The sequence below is a fragment of the Bombina bombina genome, chromosome 10 (assembly GCF_027579735.1).
Source record: "Bombina bombina isolate aBomBom1 chromosome 10, aBomBom1.pri, whole genome shotgun sequence".
Lineage (NCBI taxonomy): Eukaryota > Metazoa > Chordata > Amphibia > Anura > Bombinatoridae > Bombina > Bombina bombina.
In genome coordinates this window covers 192,456,505-192,470,943 of record NC_069508.1, presented here as the reverse complement: position 1 = coordinate 192,470,943, position 14,439 = coordinate 192,456,505, and the positions used below count along the sequence as shown (strand labels likewise).

At 37.8% G+C, this 14,439-nt stretch overlaps 1 protein-coding gene across 1 annotated transcript in view; it reads right to left on the bottom strand.

The window, feature by feature from the left end:
- Positions 1-10,024: 10,024 nt before the first annotated feature.
- Positions 10,025-14,439, bottom strand: part of C10H1orf210 (chromosome 10 C1orf210 homolog) — a 31,579-nt gene continuing 27,164 nt past the window's right edge. Inside the window, exons 4-5 of the mRNA XM_053693610.1 lie at positions 14,283-14,429; positions 10,025-11,457 (exon numbers count right to left, since the gene is read on the bottom strand). Coding sequence (XP_053549585.1) covers positions 11,144-11,457; positions 14,283-14,429 — 461 coding nt within the window. The 3' untranslated portion in view covers positions 10,025-11,143. The remainder of the gene's footprint in view (positions 11,458-14,282; positions 14,430-14,439) is intronic.

Here is a 14,439-nt window from a genome sequence, read left to right as displayed (position 1 = left end):
GTTGGCGTTTTGTTGAAAATGTTAATATTGTTCTATTGTCATTCATTTAATGTGTTAGTGAATCCTGTGTAGTGGATACATGTGAATTACAGACAGCAAGTACAATGTAACTCAATTTCAGGAGAAAGTAGTATACGTGCTTGTCAGTTTAATTGCTCAGCAACTAAACAGTTAAATAAATCAGAGCATGTGCCTTAGCGAATCAATTGTTTTTACACCTCTTAAAAAGCCCATTAGTGAGGATGTAGTCAGAGAGCTATGAGTACGGCACACCAGCCGAAACGCGTAAGCTTAAGACACTAAGGGCATGCTTTTGTTTTTGATGTCTTCATGTATGCTTTTTAAGGATTAATAAAGGAAAAATGTTTTACTGCAGCTCCAGGACTTTAAGTGTTTGTTCCATAGTTATAGCCTGTTCTTGCCTGGAGCATGTTTGCAGTGGGTGAAGTCTTGGAGGCTTAAAGTAAAGGCAACGGTGCATTGGGACCTTTTTACTTACAGTCCTGGTTTGGTTCCAAGGATCGTTTTGTCAAGTTCCCGGTCCGGTCTCCCTTCCTCCCTTGCTAGTCGGCCGCGTCCGAGTGACGTCATCGGGTGGTGCCCTGGAGTGTTTCGATGGACGCCGGTGCAGCGTGTGAGCTGCGGTAAGCTCGTGGGAGCGTGCTCCGAGCAGGACGGCGTACCTTAGAGAGCCTAGGAGAGGGGTCTCCCAAACAGCTTTCCACTCCTATCGAAAAGGCCGTGAAGAAAGGGTAAGTCCCGTTGGGGATTTATTATCTTAAATATTTGGAGGAGCCGAGTGTGGAACTTTTCTATAAGGTCACCTAAGTGGAGATATCGATCAGGTCACGATATCACTTACACCGCATAAGAGAGACACTCCAATGTATTCCTAAAGGGTCACCTCTTTATTGAGGCATTTATTGATGTTTATTGTTGATGTTTGGCTACACTAGACCCTGGGACCGATAGTCCTGGCAACAGTATTTCGGAACTTGTACATTTCAGTGCTCTCTTTTTTCTCCCATGAAGATTTCACCTGGACTTTTTATTAACCTGTTATCAGCTATTAACCACTGACAAGTGATCACTGACACATTGAACTGCTTTGCAACGATCATTTCTTGCTTTTGCTTTCATTTGACTGCTATCTGTCACTCCCAGCTTCTATGAACTATTTCCATAGTGGTCGCTAACATAATCTTCTTCAAGAGGAATTCTGCTTCTGCTTATGGACTAAATTTACCTATTCATAGATGCAACAGTTTACTGGATATTACAGTCATTTTTCTATTTTCAATGTATTCGATTGTTACCAGATCATTATTCAGACTTATTGGTTTGCATTTGATATTACATATGTTATAGGATTTTCTATTATGCAATATCTTAAATAATGAATAAGATATTGGAGGATTTAACTGAATAGTTAAAACTTTTTGGAATTTCATTGCAACGGGACTTATTGCTCTGCACCCTTGGTCATTCAGAGGATAAGATTACACACTTATAGAATGTGAGCACCTTATGACCAAGATCATAGTAACTTTAAGGTGCAAAACAGAGTCCCACTGTAATGTTTTATCCCTTTACCAGTGGCTAATTGTAAGCTTATAGCTGTACTGTGTATTACGATATAATAGAGGCTATTTAAGTAAATATGTTGTAACGTTATTAGTAAGCAAGGCTCTTAAACTGACTATTTAAGACAAACCCTCGGGTTTCCAATTAGGCCAATCTGCAATTGAGTTGATATATTTTTGACTACTGTGCATCATATTATATATATCACACACAAATTACACCTTTTTTCTATGTACAGTACCATATAATATTTCTCAAGTAGAATTTTTAGGTTTTCATGCAGTAAGATATAGTTTGGTTTATCATGGACTGCTAAGTCCAGCTGATCTTACATCAAACACTCTAATTGTGAGAAATTAATTATTTAGTCAATTCCACCCATTTTCTAGTAGGATATTTGCCACATAAGAACTATATTTTGTATCATGGAGGTAGAAACAGTAAGCATAGATGAGGGAGAATTCTTTTCATATCATAACATCATATGAGAGAGGAAGTTGTGTAAAGGATCTAGATGAAATCTTCTGTACAGATAGATCCAAATTCCCTTTAGCCAAATTATTTGAAGAAGTAGAGTTCCTACTTATTAAAGAGAATAAGCTAAGGTGGGACATTATGACACTAAATAAATACCATGAATTAAGAATTATTCCCAGGGGGCTTAGGATAAACAAATTCCCCACGTTTCAGACAGATGATACAGAATTCATCAATGAATGGAATATTATTCTCTCTGACTGCTCCCTTCGCCTAATACTTTTATTGGTCCAATTTAAAACTAAGGCTCTTAATATTGTAACCCAACAAATTGAACTATTACAAGTTGAGCTCAACCTTAGAAGGAGTGCCTTGGAGTTTGCCAATTATGATGGCATTTTGAAACGAACGATTGCAGAAACTAAGGCACTTCTGATAGAGGTTAAACACAACAAATATTTAAGGGACCAATCTGACTATGACAATAATAGAATTTTTGTTTGGAATAGGAAGGACAGATTTGAAGGCTGTCGGGCCTACAATAGGACTAGAGGCAGAGGCAGGGGCAGAGGCAGAGGTAATAACAGAGGCAACAATAAAAATAGAAATATATTGGGTGCAGATTCTTCAGACAATAAGCTTGGTAATACTAAAAAAGTCACCTTCTCTGAGAGTGAGGCTGAATCTTACGATGAGAGCTCTGCTTCAGGAGGGGAGGACTCATTTGGTACGTCCTCCAATTCTGTACAGAATGTATGAGATCATTCAGTTAAACCTAAAGTGAAATCCAAAGAGGTACAGCCTATCTTAAAGAAACAACAACAACAAAAAGTTGGAGGGTCCAGATACACACCTGATAATGTGCAAGAAAGACATAATGATACACCCAATATGAATCAGGAAGATAGAAGAGATCTTGAACAGGTTTTTTTCCATCACCAAGACCCAACTGGAGGGAGGGGGTCGTGGAAGAGGGGGTTCAGAGAACCAAGGAGGCCAAAATCGATATCCAACCCGAAGAGGGAGATTCAGAAACGGATATCAATAACAAATAATGTTATAAATTTGTCAGATCACAATCTTACTGATATGGAACTGAAGGTGTTAAATTTAGGTTTGGGCTTTGTTCCCTCACAAAGTTTTAATCTGTTTAATACACTCATAGATGTTAATAAACTCATCAGAGGACTTACACTGAGAATTTTTTTTCACAATGACCAAGTTGAGGTTACTGCTGACTCTGATAGAGGCAATGAAGTTAGAGAGACAGCTGCAGGGAATCTTTTGTCTTTCAGTGAGGCTTGTGATATAGTCAATATGGAGGATTTATGACAAGAAGGTATGATTGAGGAAAATCCAAATACCCCTAATACACTGAGATTTAAAAGGGATTCCAAGTTTTATCCCATCCAATGCAGGGGTAATGCTTTGGAAACCTTTCAGGCTAGGGTAGAGAGAGACTTGACATCACTGCATCGGACCACCCAAGTTGGTCTCTCTAATTTGAATGCCAAGGAAAAGAGGTCCTTGAAGAAACTACAAAACAACACTGATTTGGTAATTAGGGGTGCCGACAAGGGTGGTTCCGTTGTAGTGATGTCTAGGTCTCAGTTCATTGTAGAGGCAGAAAGACAGTTGGGGGATGTGAAACACTACCAAAAATTGGGAGGAGATCCAACCATTAAATTTAAAAGGGAATTGGCACTATTGTTGGATGATGGTAAAGAATTGGGGATCCTAGATGAGTCTACCTGTGATTTCCTCCTGGTAGATAACCCTGTGATACAGATCTTCAACCACTTGCCTAAAGTCCACAAATCCCTGGAGGAGGTCACGGGTAGACCCATCATTACTGGTATTGGATCTTTATTAGAGAGAACTTCCCAATGGCTGGATGGTATTTTACAGCCACTGGTGAGTGGGCTCAGCAGCTACCTACAAGATACTACCCATGTCCTAAACCTTGTTAAAGATTTGGACTGGGAGGAATCAGACATGTGGCTTACGATCGATGTAAGGGCGCTGTATACCTCGATACCCCATGGTAAGGGTCTGGAGGCGGTCAGTTTCTTCCTTCGAAGGACAGGCTACAAGGATGAATATACTCAATATATTCTGGGGGCGCTGCAGTTCCTCTTGACACACAATTATTTCACTTTTGAGGGGTTTTCTATCTCCAGAGGTGCGGGACAGCCATGGGTGCGAAATTTGCACCCTCTTTCGCCAACCTTTATATGGGTTGGTGGGAGCTGTCCCGCATCTATGGGGATGGGAACCCCTTCAAACAGTCTATACGTTTTTACAAACATTACATAGACGATCTGCTCCTGGTGTGGAGGGATACAGAGGACCTAGCAAAGGAATTTGTGGCCTGGTTAAACTTAAATGATATGGGTTTAGAATTCACTTTTGAACTCAATAAAACCAGAATTAATTTTTTAGACTTAACACTAATTGGCACTCTGAATGCAGGCATTGAAACTGAAGTCTATAGAAAACCCATAACAGACAATACTCTCCTCCATGCCAGGAGCAGTCATCCCAAACAAGTCTTTAAGTCTGTGGCAAAGGGAGAATTCACAAGACTTAGGAGGAACTGCAGTGACCCTCAGAGATATGAGATACATGCTAATCAGCTGTCTGAACGTTTACTTAGTAGAGGCTATAAACGCCATACTGTGAACCAGACACGACAGGAAGTTGACAATGTTGACAGAGAAATGCTGCTAGAGAAATCTAAAGCCAAAAAACAAAACCGTGAAGGAATTTTTTTCACCACCGATTATAGTATGCAATATCACCAAATTTGCAATATTATCCAAAGAAATTTTAGATTTCTGGCAGTAGATGGGACAGTAAGAGAAGGATGTAAATGTTCCTTCAGGAAGGGAGTTTCCCTGGGCAATATCTTGGCACCCACACAGCTTAAAGAATCTCAAAGAGATGATCAGAGTTCATGGTTACATTTTAAAGGGGTGTATAGATGTCACAACAATTCCTGTAAGGCATGTGAACATGTCAGAACAGGTGAAGGCTTTAAGAGTGAAGTGACTAACAAAACTTACAGACATAACAGGTGCATGAACTGTAGAAGTAAATATACTATCTACTTAGCAGGGTGTGAGGATTGTCACCTACAGTATGTAGGTATGACAACACGTGAGACACGTGAACGCATTAGGGAACACCTTTCAGACATAAAAAGTGGGGACCTGACCACCCCCATGGTGCAGCATTTTAAAATGGTACACAATAGACAGGTGGATAGTTTCAAATGGACTATCATTGAAATAGTCAACACCAGTCAGAGAGTGGGTGATAGAGACCAGGCGCTAGCAAAAAGAGAGGTGTTCTGGATTTTTCACCTCCAGACTAGATACCCGAAGGGTCTTAATTCGTCCTACGATCTTATCAATTTTTGGAATTAAGTTTTGATATGAATGAATGACCTGATGGGGGACAGTAATGAGTCCTTTTTGGACATATTATCTCAATACTGTTATAAAGTTTTACAGGTTAAAATTTACGTTCAGAAATGTCCAACCATTGGATAAATGAAGTTTAGATTTTTCACAATTTTGGAATCTCTAGTCTGAACGTTTTATTCTAACCCATATGTCCAATCTCATTAAACTTTGGGAGTAGACATTTAAAAGCCAATTTTCTTATTCAAGTATCTATATTTCCTAATCTAAACTAGATAGTGATAGGCTTATTAGTAGGGCCTAGTATTTTGATGAGTATTAGAGACAAGGTATTTAGGAGAATAGTGTACAGGATGAGCAATAGAAATATTAGCAATAGGCTACAAGGGCAATGTAGAGAATGATGTATGTAAAAGATTGGAATTTACATCCTTTACCCCTAAATGTGAAAAAGGCAAAGAGAAAGATTATTGGAATTCCATATAACATTCAGCATCACTAGCCGACATATCTATATATATTATTCCATTTGCATTATTAAGTTTTTATGTAGATGTAAATGGTTAAGTGACAGGTATCTCATTTAGTAGGTTGGCGTTTTGTTAAAAATGTTAAAAATGTTAATATTGTTCTATTGTCATTCATTTAATGTGTTAGTGAATCCTGTGTAGTGGATACATGTGAATTACAGACAGCAAGTACAATGTAACTCAATTTCAGGAGAAAGTAGTATACGTGCTTGTCAGTTTAATTGCTCAGCAACTAAACAGTTAAATAAATCAGAGCATGTGCCTTAGCGAATCAATTGTTTTTACACCTCTTAAAAAGCCCATTAGTGAGGATGTAGTCAGAGAGCTATGAGTACGGCACACCAGCCGAAACGCGTAAGCTTAAGACACTAAGGGCATGCTTTTGTTTTTGATGTCTTCATGTATGCTTTTTAAGGATTAATAAAGGAAAAGTGTTTTACTGCAGCTCCAGGACTTTAAGTGTTTGTTCCATAGTTATAGTCTGTTCTTGCCTGGAGCATGTTTGCAGTGGGTGAAGTCTTGGAGGCTTAAAGTAAAGGCAACGGTGCATTGGGACCTTTTTACTTACAGTCCTGGTTTGGTTCCAAGGATTGTTTTGTCAAGTTCCCGGTCCGGTCTCCCTTCCTCCCTTGCTAGTCGGCCGCGTCCGAGTGACGTCATCGGGTGGTGCCCTGGAGTGTTTCGATGGACGCCGGTGCAGCGTGTGAGCTGCGGTAAGCTTGTGGGAGCGTGCTCCGAGCAGGACGGCGTACCTTAGAGAGCCTAGGAGAGGGGTCTCCCAAACGGCTTTCCACTCCTATCGAAAAGGCCGTGAAGAAAGGGTAAGTCCCGTTGGGGATTTATTATCTTAAATATTTGGAGGAGCAGAGTGTGGAACTTTTCTATAAGGTCACCTAAGTGGAGATATTGATCAGGTCACGATATCACTTACACCGCATAAGAGAGACACTCCAATGTATTCCTAAAGGGTCACCTCTTTATTGAGGCATTTATTGATGTACTCTCACTACCTCAAGCTAAATCTCTCCAAAACTGAGCTCCTCATTTTCCCCTTCTTCAAAAATCTTCACCCCAATCTCTCTAACTGTCGACAACTCCATCATTACCCCTACCCCACATGCCCGATGTCTCGGGGTCACATTTGACTCAGATCTTTCTTTCACTCCTCACATTCAGTCCTTGGCTAAAGCCTGCCGCTTCCACCTTAAAAATATCTCTATAATTAGACACTTCCTTACACAAGACAAAACTAAGATTTTAATCCACTCTCTCATTCTTTCCCGCCTCGATTACTGCAACTCTGTCCTCTCTGGTCTCCCCACCTGCCACCTAGCTCCTTTACAATCCATAATGAATGCCTCTGCCAGACTCATCTTCCTTACATGTCGCACTTCATCTGCTGCACCTCTCTGCCAATCCCTTCACTGGCTTCCTCTTGTCTCTAGGATCAAACACAAAATTCTCACTCTGACATACAAAGCCCTCAACTGCACTGCTCCCCCCTATATCTCAGACCTAGTCTCCAGATACTCTCCCTCCCGTCCCCTTCGCTCTGCTCATGACCTCCTACTCTCTCCTCTCTGGTTACCTCATTGCACTCCCGTTTACAGGACTTCTCCAGACTGGCTCCCATCTTGTGGAACTCTCTGCCTCACCCCACAAGACTCTCCCCTAGTTTTTGAAAGCTTCAAGTGCTCCCTAAAGACTCTACTGTTCAGGGACGCATACAACCTACACTAACCTTTCTTTATACCAGTTCCACTCCTCCATTGCTATCCCCTGGACCCCCTTAGCATGTAAGCCTAAGAGTCCAGCTGTTTGTAGATCACCTTCTAAAGAGCTGACTACTACAGTGCAACTCTTGGCAGGGCCCTCTACCGTTTTGATCCCTATAATTGTTTTGTTGTACTCCCCCTTTGTTTATAGCGCTGCGGAATCTGTTGGCGCTCTACAAATAACAATAATATATATATATATATATATATATATATATATATATATATATATATATATATATATATATATATAAATAAAAAAAGCTTAAATTCACATTAAGAATAGGAACAATGTGGAAACAATCGTACATAATAATTTGCTTATTCCAATAAAAAGAAAAAAGCACACAAGAAAATATAACAGTACGTTTTCTCGAATGAGTGTTGCAGTCCTATGGGGCAGAGCAGACTCAAAGGTTCCAGAACCTGCAAAAGAAAGATATCTCTGCACAAGATAAAGAAAGAATATAATGGTATAAAGTTGTATTGCATTAGCATCCTGAAAGAAAAGAGGAATTAAAGAGACCATTGAACTATAAAGTGTCCCCACTTTAATTTGTTCACAATTATTCATTTTGCTTGCTGAAGTGTGTTAAATTGTTCATAAATAGCTTATTTGCTTTTATTTTATCTTTTAAAACGATCGCGAGATTTCAATTATTGGATCGGGTCTGGACATAATATAGTCCGTCTTCAGACAAAAAAGCCGTAAACACTTTTTTGTCTGAAGACGGACTATATTATGTCCGAAAACGTTAACACTGATTAAAGTGATTTTGAAAAGTCCCTTGGATTGCGCTTGTCTTGCATTTCTATATATATATTATATATATATATATATATATATATATATATATATATATATATATATATATATATATATATATATATATATATACACATACACACACTGTATATAAATATAAACATACACACACACTGTAAGTATAGTGATCCTTAAAAAAATAAAGTTTAGAAGGCGACAAATAGAGGGGGGTCAATCATTGTTTTGTCCCAATATGATTTATAAAGTTTTTTTTATTTTATCACTACAGACAAATGTTGCACTTTTTTTTTATCTATAAACATTTGTGGAAAATATAAGAGTAAGATTTATAGACTCTTTAAAAAAGAAATATTAATTAACCCAACAGGAGCATTTTATATTTAACTTTACTGCACCACTTAAGTGAATCCTTTTTTAATAAAATTCAGCCTAACTTCAGCAAACAAATAAGAATATTCATATAAATTAGTTATGACACTAAAATTATAAATAAAATAGAAAACAAAAATCTAGTTTCCTTACATTCAGACAAGGTAAACACTTAAAAAACAGACTTTTCTCAGTATTTTTACCAAGTGTTTTCTTTCAAGGAGTTTCTGCACGCTGGCATGGCAGCAAAATATATAGGGTCAGTATTAAATGAAAACATATTGGCTAAATGAAACAGCCTTCATGATGACTGCCTAATGTGTCTGAGTGCTATTAAAGGGACATTAAACCCAAAAATGTTCTTTCATGATTCAGATAGAGAATACATTTTTAAACAACATTCCAATTTACTTCTATTATCTAATTTGCTTTATTCTTTAGATATCCCTTGTTGAAGAAATAGCAATGCACATGGGCGAGCCAATCACACAAGGCATCTACGTGCAGCCACCAATCAGCTGAGCTTATCTAGATATGCTTTTCAACAAATGATATCAAGAGAATGAAGCAAATTAGATAATAGAAGTAAATAAGAAAGTTGCATAAAATTGCATACTCTTTCTAAATCATGAAAAATCATGAAAAAAATTGGGTTTCATGTCCCTTTAATTTGTCACTTAACCAATAATATTAATCCATAATGAATACAATTAAGTTTGTGTAATTTTATTTAAAAAAAGCATTTTTAAAACATCGAAACATAAGCACATTCATAAATCTACCTACAGACGATCTAGATTTTGCATAATTTAAAAAATGTAATTTGACCTAAATATTTTACTTTTAATTATACAACAAAAATATCTTTACGGGCACGTGAACTGGGCATTTTAAAAAAAAAAGTCTGTTCAAATAGTCAGGATATACCATTGAAAACAGCTCAAGCTACCTGGGAGCCATGTTTGTAACAATGTTATACATACAGCACTCAAGACACATGCGCACTCTTATAGTTCCTTTCCATTACAGAATACTGTGGTAGGTTTGTTTTAACAAAGGATACCAAAAGAAAGAGAAGAAAGTCATAAAGTTTTTTTTATTGTATCAAGCTAAGGAGGCATCTTCTGAGCCAGTTGCATGAGTGAACCTACAACTTATTGTTAAAAAGCAGCATTTCTTAACCGCTACACCACCTCGGAAGAGGTGGATTAAAATCCCTCCGACGGATCTGACTGGGCTGACTGACAGTTCCTTCTCTCATGTGATTGGTTGTCTGAGATCAGAGGGCGGCACTGCGCATCTTTGCTTGTGTGATGATAAATGCGGCCAGTGTATGTCTGTTTGGGAACTTTGTTTGCCCACACAAGGATACATTGATCTTCCTTGCTGAATAATGAAAATTTAAAGGGATGGTAAAGAGGCATAGTTACCGTGATTAGCTATTTATTTGGAGTGCACATAGATAACATCTGAAAGAGTCCCAGGAAATTCCTTATGAACATGTATACACCAGATGTCTCCTGGAGGTCAGGAGCATTCCGCTATTAAACATAATAGGCTGTATGGCTCAGAGAGAGATTGGATGTGCAGACTGCACACAGCGGAGGTTCTATGGGGGTGCTATGCACCTTCAAACGCACATGTAGGACCCCTCTTGGGATGTGAAGAGCAGCACATATGTGTGCTATGGCTTTCAACTTTTTCTCCACCTTTTTTAACCCCCTAAATATTATGTTCTAGAACCCCCACTGACTGAAAATCTAGAAGCTTAAAAAAAGTACATTTAGAGGGGTTCAGGTGGCGGGGCCAGGAATATTTGAGTAAAAATTAAAATACTTGCAAAGATTTATAAATGATAAGAAAATGTTTTTTTCAGATATAAATCAACAACAAAAAAAACTTTTTCCCCCCTTTTACATAAAGTATTGTTTACTAATACTACCGCTTTAATTTTGACTATGTCCCTTTAACAAATAATTTCCATGTGCCTTTAAAATTCAGCTTGTTACTTGTTGTATTTAGATTTAACTAAATATTTATTATCCAATAGAAAAAAATGACTCTAATAATTATATAAAAAAATGCAATTATGTAATAGTGATATTTAAAGGTATCAGAAAATGACATTTTGTCAATAAAGCAGTAGCCGCTGCACAAACACAAATGTCTTCTTTTTCTATAACATTAGTGTGCCCATCACAGCGTATACATGCTGTCCTGATCATCCTCCTCTTCTCTGTGGTCACTTGGCTGGATATAATTATCTTCAATAAATCCATCTTCATCTTCAGCGGGGGGCAGTGGAACCCCAGGAAGTTCACCTTGAGACTGATTCATCCAGTCACTGTCTGGCAAGGGGCGATGGCGATAGCTCCTGAAGTATTGGTGGAAGAGATTGCATTTGGCAACTACAGCAATGAGAATGGACACACAGATGGCGATCAACACAAACCCAACGAGATAGGGCCAACTTCTTCCATTTGACCCAGCAGTAGAGGGAGCACTAGATGCTTATGGGGAAAAAGGAGAACAAAAGTGAGCATATTTCCCCCTTATTTTCTGAAAAAAAGTTACAATTTTAAAACAAACAAATCATATACAATTATAGCTTTTTGTTCTTTTCTTTTTTTCTTAAACCAAGATGCATTCAAGGGACATGAATTCTTTAAATCATTTTCTTATTGCACTATTGTTGGCCTTTACCTATGTGTTTAATTTTTTTTTGGGTTTCATGTACCTTTAAACAAAGCTCTGGACTGGCAGTGCAGTAGTGGCCTAGAGCTGAACATAGGCTCTGAGACAGTCAGAAGGATATGTACATATGCCAACCACCGGCTGTGATCAGCTCAGGATTGGAAGATGGTTGTTACTCCAGAGTTGACTTTAATTGAATGTTTAAAGGACCACTTAATGCAGTAGAAATGCATATCTAACAAGTGCAGAATAAAAAGACAATGCAATAACACCTACGAATTTCAAATAAGCAGTTGATTTTTTTCTGACAAATTTATTTTTTCTCCCATTTTCTGCCCCCTGTATCATGTGACAGACATCAGCCAATCACAGACTAGTATACGTATACCCTGTGAGCTTGTGCACATGCTCAGTAGGATATTGTTCCCCAGAAAGTGTGTTTATAAAAAGACTGTGCAAAATGTGATAATGTTAGTAAATTGGAAAGTATCTTAAAACTGCTGCTCTTACTGAATCATAAAAGTTTATTTTGACTTGAGTGTCCCTTTAACTGCTTTGCAGGGGTTAAAACACAGCTATAGACAGCAAACAGTGCAAGAAACAAATATGATACAATGTTTTGTATAAGTTTGAGACTTTTAAATACCCAGATTCATGTAATCGAATCATACGTTTTTCTTTTGGGGGGTTTTCTAAGGAAAATAAAAGTCAAATGTGTAATGTGCAGTTAAACCCCCATTAAAAGCTTGTTTTTGTTATTTACTGGCTTTGCAAATAATTTCATTTGAAATGTATCTCTGCCAGAAAAAGTATCATTAAATATAGAAGACATTATTTTACATCAGCTATTGCAAAAAGGAAGTTCATAAAACCCCCCCAGAGAAAAACGATTGATTATGGTTTAGAAGGGAAGCCACCGCCTCAGCAATATCCTCGGCCTCATGCTGACCTATCAAAAGGACAGAGTTTAATAAGCCAGTGATGCATTAAGCTATAGGAAAGAGGTGCCGCAATGCAAAACATAAAAAAAGAACAAGCACTTATGTAATCTAACAAAACTCACTGTTCATATTTTTATCCATCCAGCTTCTAAGTTTATTATACTAATATAATACTGCCTGGAGTTTATTCAAAATTCATAAACACAATTAAAGGAACAGTGTACTGTGAAACTGAATTCCTCTTAATGTGTTTTCAGTGACTTATTTTACCAACTGCTGAGTATAAAATGTATGTAAACAACTCATTTAGGATTATTTTTGTATGTAAAATAGCTGTTTATGTTAATTGAAACTACAACCCAATCAAGCGGACTGAGCTTGCAGAAATAGCTGACAACTTTATTATATCTATCTGTAGGCCATTTGAAAGTAAAAAAAACACATTATATATTGTTATTTTTTTCCAGCACAACTCTCAGATTCAAAGGATTACCTTTCAAAGGATGGGGTTCTCCAGGGCTTGAGAACATGAGATTGAGGGGTTTGAATACATACTCCCTTATGCTATGTGAAGCAGCCTGAGACTACAAGATCCAGGGTGTTGTGAAGTCGCCAGCAATGAAGATACCCTTGGCCACCTTGTAGTGCCCTGGTAATTGCAGGGGGGTCTGCAATGACTTCCAAAACCAGGCCCCCTGGGGTGCAGTGCTTGTCATCTGCACTAAAAGCCTTGTGTAGTTGCCGATCATGCGTCTTCATACTCAGTGAAGCAGCTAAACAAATGTTAAACGTAATTCCCCATAAAATCGTTATTAATAAGTGGTAAAGATGTGCATTACACCTTCATAATGTATTTTGCCCACTTTTCTTGTAATTTTACTTTGAAAAATGTAATTTCCACTGCCAGCAGAGATACTGTAGTGTATAATGTAGGATCATGACCCAGTAACATTATGCATAGTGATTGAAATCTGCAGGAGATAAGATAAAAAAAAACTGCTGCCAGGTATGATCGTGAACAAAGGATACCAAAGAATAAAGTAAATTGGATAATAGAAGGACATTCTTTTAAACTATAGACTATCTGAATCATCAATAAATTAAATTCAGATTCATGTCCCTTTAAAGTACAATAAAACAAAGCTTATAGGTAAACAAAGCCATAGAACCAGGAAATGCCATGTTATACTTTAAAGGGATTTTCGTCCATGATTCAGATAGAGCATGCGATTTTAAACAACTTTCCAATTTACTTCTATTATCAATTTTTCTTTGTTCTTTTGCTATCTTTTGTTGAATAGCAGAGACGTAAGCTTAGGAGCCGGCCCATTTCAGGAGCACTATATGGCAGCAGTTTTGCAAGAATGTTATCCATTTGCCAGAGCACTAGAGGGCAGCGCTATTTCCTGCCATGTAGTGCTCCAGATGCCAACCTAGGTATCTCTTCAACACAGAATATCATAGGAACAAAGTAAATTTGATAATAGAAGTAAATTTAAAACTTTTTAAAAATGATAAGCTCTGTCTGAATCACAAAATAAAATGTTTGGCTTTTATATCCCTTTAAACATATGTTCATCTCTTTTATAGACTGTCTCTTTCTTTTAATATAGCACAGTTAGGGCAGCAGTATGAAGACAAATTAGTCATTATTTTTGAAGGAAACGTTGCCGTATGACACAGAGAACATTGCCACTTACTAAGGTTGTTGAACGTGTCGTTACTGGAGTTTTCCTTCACGTCACGGATAAAACGTCTGCTGACCTCAGATTTGGAGACCCAAAAAATGTGAATCTCAGGGTCCTTCCCCCTCAGCAGTACAGGACACAGACAGAACAAACCAGGGACTGTGGGGGA